Source organism: Alosa alosa, chromosome 11 (genome assembly GCF_017589495.1).
Source record: "Alosa alosa isolate M-15738 ecotype Scorff River chromosome 11, AALO_Geno_1.1, whole genome shotgun sequence".
Lineage (NCBI taxonomy): Eukaryota > Metazoa > Chordata > Actinopteri > Clupeiformes > Clupeidae > Alosa > Alosa alosa.
The window spans coordinates 15,504,684-15,512,469 of NC_063199.1; the positions used below are offsets into that span (position 1 = coordinate 15,504,684).

A 7,786-nucleotide genomic window follows, 5' to 3' on the forward strand; every position below is an offset into this window, starting at 1 on the left:
CGGACAGGAAGTCATGGGCAGGAAGTCATGGGCAGAACACAGATAATGACTGGAGTAAAGAACATGGAGGAGAAATCATTAATGATCAAAAGTGACAGCAGAATAAACATATGAAACGCAAAGCACATCACATATCAGAATGACTTGGGGCTAGAATCTGTGGGGCCCCAAGCAAAATCCAGAGGCCAGAGTCTGGGGGCCCTACTGACAAGTGTTATCACCATTATGTTATACCACCATTAGGTTATTATGTTCTTCTATGTTATATTTTGACATGTATCTCACCACTGCAAGCTGGCAGCTCGACTTGCCTTTCATGTGTGTGTAGAGCAGACTCTCCTGAATCTGGCAATATCATTGCCATGGTGGAGGGATTCTCTGGGGCTTAGCAATTTACAGATATAATGCGGTGTGCGCCTTACAGAAATAAATGGCATTTTTTTTATTTAGTGATGAAAAATTACCTTTCTGCGCTCCATATCTGACACAACTGATCTGACCTGACTTGACCCGAGTTTGCTGTTAGCCTGTGAGAGCCTATGTGTATGCACTCATAATGATTCTCTACAACTTTTTACTGCATTGCCATGAACAAAGTAGAGGCAAAAAAGGGGTTTCTTTGTTGAACAAATTGGGATGCAATGTGAGCCTTGAATTGGATGCCATGCAGGAATTTGCTAGGATCTCAAAACCGGATTATGAACATGCTTTGCCATAGAGAAACAAACACACGATAGCGTTATAAACATTTGCCACAAAAACAGACAAAACGTGGGGTAAGTCCAACTATATGAAGTTATTATTTTGCTGTCACTTCGTCTGTTTTATAACCCAGAAGGATGGTATCAAATGATAGCTCTGTGTCTCCTCTTTCATCTGATATGCGTGGCATATCTATCCGATCACGGGTCCGCGAGTAATTCAAACGAGAGTAATGGGTGTGCAACGTTGGTTTGTGTACATGACGTTATTATTTTGCAGTCACTTCGTCTGTTTTTATAAGCCAGAAGGATCGATATAAATGATACCAATGGATAGCCCTGTGTCTCCTCTTTCATTTGATATGCTTGCCATATCTATGCTCCGCGAAAGTATTCAAACGGTAATGGGTGTGCAACGTTAGTGTACATGACGTTATTATTTTGCAGTCACTTCGTCTGTTTTTATAAGCCAGAAGGATCGATATAAATGATACCAATGGATAGCCCTGTGTCTCCTCTTTCATTTGATATGCATGCCATATCTATGCGATCACGGGTTCGCGAGTAATTCTGGGTGCGCAGGTGGATGCAGAGAAGTAGACTGTAAATATGATGCAATTTGATTTCATTTCATGATTTTTTTTTTCATACTTCATTGTACAGACAAGTGCATAGTCTCGTTGGAAAGCCCCACTTCTGCTCTGTCACGCAATAAATGTTTCTGCAATCTCGCTGCAATGAACAGTTCCGGTAGCCTGACGAGCCAGACCCACATTAAAATGTAGGGTCTGGACACTCACCGTTCGCAGTGCTCAGTCCGAGGGGCGGGATAATCAGTTGTCTTTCAAATTCCCTCTGCAAGCAATAGGACAGCGGCAGCGCTATGAGTCCCATGCGTTTCCCACCAGCGGAGCTAGTTAGCTAGTTCAAACGTTTGCCTACTTAATAAAAGCTTAACTCGTGTCACACTGTTTGCCAGCAGCAACATCCATCTTATTTGTTTTCAAGTAGCAGGGAATTCAAACCAAACTGTTGCAACTCTGCCATCAATCATTATGTTAAGCCCACCTAACGACTCTATACACGATTTCATTGGCCTGATTAAGTTTCGATTTCTGGAGCTCACAAGCCAACGGAGAGTTGCTAGACTAGCCCTGGCAGCAAATGTAATTTGCGGCCGCTAGGGGCGTGTCTAGATTTCTAGGCTACAGTTCCAGAGCAATGTAACAAAGAAGAAGGGGTGTGTTTTATGACGCACTTTGCGTCAATCGGGTTCTAAAAAAAATAATGCGTATGCTTGGTTTACTGCATCGCGATTAACATGTTATGGCAGACAGCCCTAATACAAACATAGAAACGTTAACCATCTAATTGCTTAACTAGTTGTAACTGTCGCTAGCTAGCTGAAGTTTACTGTCGTAGATGTAGCAAACCATGTTCAATCTTTCTGCCAATTATTAACATTAGCCTACTATAACTTCATTGAGTAGCCTAGGCTAAATACCAAACTCCGATGTTGATCCGTCATCACTGCACCCTCGATTGACGTTTACCACAGTAGCCAAAATATGTGCAGATTCTTTGAACTCTTTTGAACACAGATCCGCTGTTTATAAGGCCATATAGGGCCTACATATGTACAGATGTACTGTTTGTAAAACAACAGGACAGGAGCACGCAAAATACATCATTCAATCTCTAAGCACGAAAATCTCACTTGTCCCACGGGCAAACGCACTAAGACCAGGTCGGGGGCCCCCTAGCGGCTCGGGGCTCCAAGCAGTTGCTTGGTTTGCCTGTTGACAAGGTGCGCCTCTGCACATATCAAAATGACTTGAGACTGAATATGAGGGACAGTGTATCAAATGTATTTTTGTAACATCTTAAGGAAATATATGGGGGTAAAAGCATGAGTGCTCTTATTTATATGGTGAGTATGGCAAATTCGTCCTGTATCAGTTAAAGCAACACCAAAGAACTTTTCCTTTGTTGCACGCACGCTATTTGTTTATCCAGCTCCGGCTTTGCAAATAACGATGTAGAGACAGACCCCACAGACAAGGTAGAATATGTTATAAATATATAAGTATATATATTCTTTTGATCCTGTGAGGGAAACTTGGTCTCTGCATTTATCCCAATCCGTGAATTAGTGAAACACACACAGCACACAGTGTACACACAGTGAGGTGAAGCACACACTAATCCTGGCGCAGTGAGCTGCCTGCAACAACAGCGGCGCTCGGGGAGCAGTGAGGGGTTAGGTGCCTTGCTCAAGGGCACTTCAGCCGCTTCCTACTGGTCGGGGTTCGAACCAGCAACCCTCCGGTTCCAAGTCCGAAGCGCTAACCAGTAGGCTACGGCTGCCCATGATGCATGATTTTATGAAAGTATGATGTATTGCGACATCATGCAAGTCAAATTTGTAGTTTCTTATGTCTCATTCCATCGAACTACAGATCCGCTACCCGATCTGGCAAACTTACATAGTGCGGTTATAGCCGATAGAGGGCCGCAAGCAAAGCGAATGCAGAAGTGCCGTTCACCCTGTTACAAGTTAATGAACCACTGAAACAATTTTGGAAACATTATTTTAAGGTACAAAAAACTCTTTGGTGTTGCTTTAAAGGTCATTACTTACTGGGCAAAATCATTTAGCTAATCTAACACCACATGCACGGCCCTACGTGGGTCGGTCAGCGCAAGGCTTGAGTGCTCGAGTGTATCCATGCAGAAACGTTACTAATTGCTCAACCTATTTGTGCTTGATGGCGACCTGCATTGTGTCAGTAGGCCTAAATTAGCTAGCACTGATATCACAGCTGGTTTTCGCTCTGTGGATCACAATGCTGAAGCCTGTTCGGAGGGGCATGTTACCGTTCCAAATTAGAGCCCATATGGTTTCCAATGACTGGCATCTAAAGCCTTAAAAATAAAAACAAGTATTAACTTCCCTAAATATCTAGTTCTAAATGTATTGAGGGAAAGAGAACATTAGAGTGTATATTTTTCTGTTATTGTTTCTTAGGGAGTTATAGCATATGAAAAACCAAAGTGAGACAAATGCTTTTTCTAATGTGCAGTGCTTGTCCATTTGTAGTTTTTCCTGTGGAAGTGTAGCTTGTTGTGCTGAACTTGTGCTGTGCGTTATTTTTGATAGGGGATCATGCTGGTTCAGTGGAGCGGTAGCTGCAGAAAGCCTGCTTTAGCTGACACCCTGTGCTTTTACTATAACAATGCAGGCAAATCCTGCCCGCCCACCGCCTCTCTCTAAATAGGGCTAGTAAACAGAGCATTACACACACACACACACACACACACACACACACACACACACACACACCTCGTTCAACCCCTCCTCCCTGGCCACACATTCTCCCTCACTAATGTCCCGGTGAGCATTATGCTGGCTGTCTAGGTTATTAAATCCTGTTTGTGACACCAGGGCTTTTGTCTCCCTCTGCCCCCACTCCACCTCCCTGCTCCACCTCCCTGCTCCATCCCCTTGCTCCACCCGTTCACCCCCATGTCGGAGCGCCGTACTGGTTTAGATAGCAGCGCACCATTAATTACATCTAATGGAGTTTTATTAGGAGTCGGAGGAGATCCAGGGATCTCTTCATTTCGCCTTGTCTCGTCCAGCAACGGAGCGGAACGGCCCCAGGTTTATTAGTCGAGTTTAAGTGATCGTCAGAGGGATCAAAACACTTCCTGAGCCTTCGTCTCTCTTTCTCTCTCTCTCTCTCTTTTCTCTCTGTCACGCTGTCTCCCCTCCATCCCCTAAATTGCCCTCATTCATTTTATCCATGACAGGAGAATTAACCTAGCAGGTATAATCTGAGATTGTATTAGCCCCCACCTATGCCTGGCCCGTATAATAACGCTGGAGTCTCCAGACGCCGCCGCAGCCAATGTAATTTCAACATGAAACATAACTAGTCCATTTTATAATTTAATTAAGCTATTTATCTAGCTCATAATGGCTGTGCCAGACACTTGAGATTGATAGCCTGCCATGTGTGTAGATTTCACTTCCTGTAGGAACAGAAAAATCCTCTGCTTAAGTGTCTTTGCCATTCTGCTCAGGTAATCAGCTAATCACACACGCTGGAGTTCATGATGATGCACTCACTGTGCTTTTGCACAATGGTTGGTGTTGAGTTGAGAGGATGTGTGTGTGTGAGGGTGTGTATGTCATTGTGTTCTGTGTGTGTGTGTGTTATTGTGTTCTGTGTGTGTATGTGTCTCACCTTGGTTTGCTCAGGGTGATGATGAATGCAGAGTGTGTGTGTGAGTGAGAGAAAGAGAGAGAGTGTGTGTGTGTGTGTGTGTGTGTGTGTGTGTGTGTGTGTGTGTGTGTGTGTGTGTGTGTGTGTGTGTGTGTGTGTGTGTGTGTGTGTGTGTGTGTGTGTGTGTGTCTGTGTCTGTGTGTGTGTGTTTCATCTGGCTCAGGGATCTTAAAGTAGAGTGTGTGGGGGTGGGGGGGTATTAGCCCAGTCTGTTGACCTTTGACCCTTTGATTAGCGAGACTCAGTAGATAACGACCCACGCTGGTGTTCTCTTAATGTTCGCGCTCCACCCCCTCCCACTCCTGTGGTAGACAGCAGTGCATTCTGGGCCACGTCTCATTATCAAGGTCAACATTCTGCTCAAACATTTACTCCACTGTCTGAAAGGAAGACTCTTCTGCTTCAGTGACACAGAACGTCTCTCTCTCTCTCTCTCTCTCTCTCTCTCTCTCTCTCTCCTCTCTCCCTCCCTCCCTCCCTCCCTCTCTCTCTCTCTGTCATCCTTGTTTGTTGTGTCATTCTTCATCTGTCTTCATTTCTTCCCCTCCTGTCTTCCCTTCTTCCTCTCTTTCTCTCTCATTCTCTCTCTCTCTCTCTCTCTCTCTCTCTGTCTCACCCTTCTCCTTCTTTCTTTCCCTCTATCTCTCTCTCTCCCACCTCTTAATCCTGCTCACTCTCTTCTGCTTTTTTTCTGTTTATCTCTCTTCCTCACTCCCTTTCACTCTCTCTCTCCCTCCCTTCCTTTATTCCTCTCTCTCTCCCTCCCTCACTCCTCTTTCTCCCTCCCCATATCTTACCCCCCCCCCTCCTCTCTCTCTCTCTCTCTCTTCTCTTTCACCCTGCGTATCTCTGCTGCTCAGGTGCCAAGAGGAATGCCCAGTTGGCACCTACGGTCCCCAGTGTGGCCTGCACTGCGACTGCCAGAACGGTGCCAAGTGCTACCACATCAACGGTGCCTGCCTGTGCGATACCGGCTTCAAAGGGCCGCACTGCCAGGACCGGTTCTGCCCGCCGGGACTCTACGGGCTCATCTGCGATAAGTACTGCCCCTGCAACACCACCAACACCATCAGGTAGTGTAGCAACACCACCACCACCTTCACACCCTGCACCGTTATCATACCAGAGGGCCACTAGTTGTGTTAGACGCTTCTCCAAAGTGTCTTACTGTGTGTGCGTGTGTGTGCGCGTGTGTTATGTGTGTGTGTGTGTGTGTGTGTGTGTGTGTGTGTGTGTGTGTGTGTGTGTGTGTGTGTGTGTGTGTCTATGCAGAGCCAAGCAAAAGCAAAACAACCAAAACTGAGCAAATATCCAAAACTGTGTTAAAGTTTGTTAAAAAGTTAAATAAAATATAATTTCCTGAATTATTTACAGTTCAGTTACAATTCATATTTGGTGCTGCGCTACACAACACCATCACTATAGTAACGTTATACAAAATAAATATGGCCAGGTAAAAAAAAGCTCACTCCAAATGAACTGACAAGTACTTACAGTGCTACAGAAATGCTATCAATATGGTTGAGGTACCACTCACACTTGAATATGTGTCCTTTAAACAGACACTCACACACACTCAAATAAAACTAACAGCAGCGACTCAAGCACCCTTGAAACTCTAGAGTCAGTCTTGTATGACCCGGTGAACACCTTCAGTATAATTGAATATTTACAGTGGTCAGATGGCAGACAGTGTAATAACACTCAGTCAAGCCGTGGCAGACAAATTGATGCTCCGCTGGAGCTAGCAGTACATCCAACCCCCCCCGGCCCTTCCTGTTCCCCAGCCCTGGGAGGAAGGGGCTAGTGTGAAACAAGCTCACAGTTTAATACGGAAACTACACCTGCAAAGATGAAAGCAGCTCACAGTTAAAGACTGATAGTATGTGATCACCGGCGCCTGCATCTGCGCCCCTGGATACATGGTGAGGTCCCAGATGTTAGAGCTCACAGTTAAAGACCGATAGTACATCTGCAAGGGTAAAAGTATCTCATAGTGGAACATGGACTCTACAGTTGCTAGATTGAAAGTAGCTCTCATTGTAACACCAAGACGACATCTGCATAAAAAACAACAGCAGCACCAGCATTACTCTTTGTAACTACATTACAACAGCAAAGCAGGGGCCAGTGATTAAGCACTGACAGCTCAGGTGCATATGAAGGAGACGCTCCCAGAATTCGCTTGACTTCGTTTGACTTGTGAGGCGAATCCTGAGTGCCATGCAGCTCGGCCAAAGTCAAGCGCTTGCTCTTTACGGCGAACCTCTCCTCATGCATTATTGCTCGGCCGCGTTCAGGCCTAATGCAATGTTAATGCCCCAGACTCGGGCAAGTTGGGCGCTAGTAACTGTAGAGCTCATTACAGTGTGAAGGAGAGAGAGAGGACGCGCCATCAATCTGCGAGCCATAGTAGCACACACACACACACGCACGCACGGACACACGCTCACGCTCACGCTCACACGCTGGGATGGATGGCTGGATGGCTGTCAGGCTGTGTGTCGAAGTTCACAAGAGTGTGTTGTTTTGGATTTGGCTCATTGCCCACGTCATGGTGTGTGTGTGTATGTGTGTGTGTGTGTGAGTCTCTCTCTCTCTCTGTGTGTCTGTGTGTGTGTGTCTGTGTGAGTCTCTCTCTCTGTCACTCCTGTGACACTCTGTAGCTCACTCTCTTCCTGTGACATTCTCTTTAGCTCACTCTCTTCCTTTAACACTCTCTGTAGCTCACTCTCTCTTTCTGTGACATTCTCTGTAGCTCACTCTCTTCCCTTGACTTCCTCTCTCTCCTCTTCT

At 45.7% G+C, this 7,786-nt stretch overlaps 1 protein-coding gene across 1 annotated transcript in view; it reads left to right on the plus strand.

Annotated features, from left to right (window-relative positions):
• The window catches only part of megf11 (multiple EGF-like-domains 11), a 139,675-nt gene that overhangs the window by 71,864 nt on the left and 60,025 nt on the right, over positions 1–7,786 (plus strand). Inside the window, exon 10 of the mRNA XM_048257229.1 lies at positions 5,851–6,063. Within this exon, the coding sequence (XP_048113186.1) occupies positions 5,851–6,063 (213 nt within the window). The remainder of the gene's footprint in view (positions 1–5,850; positions 6,064–7,786) is intronic.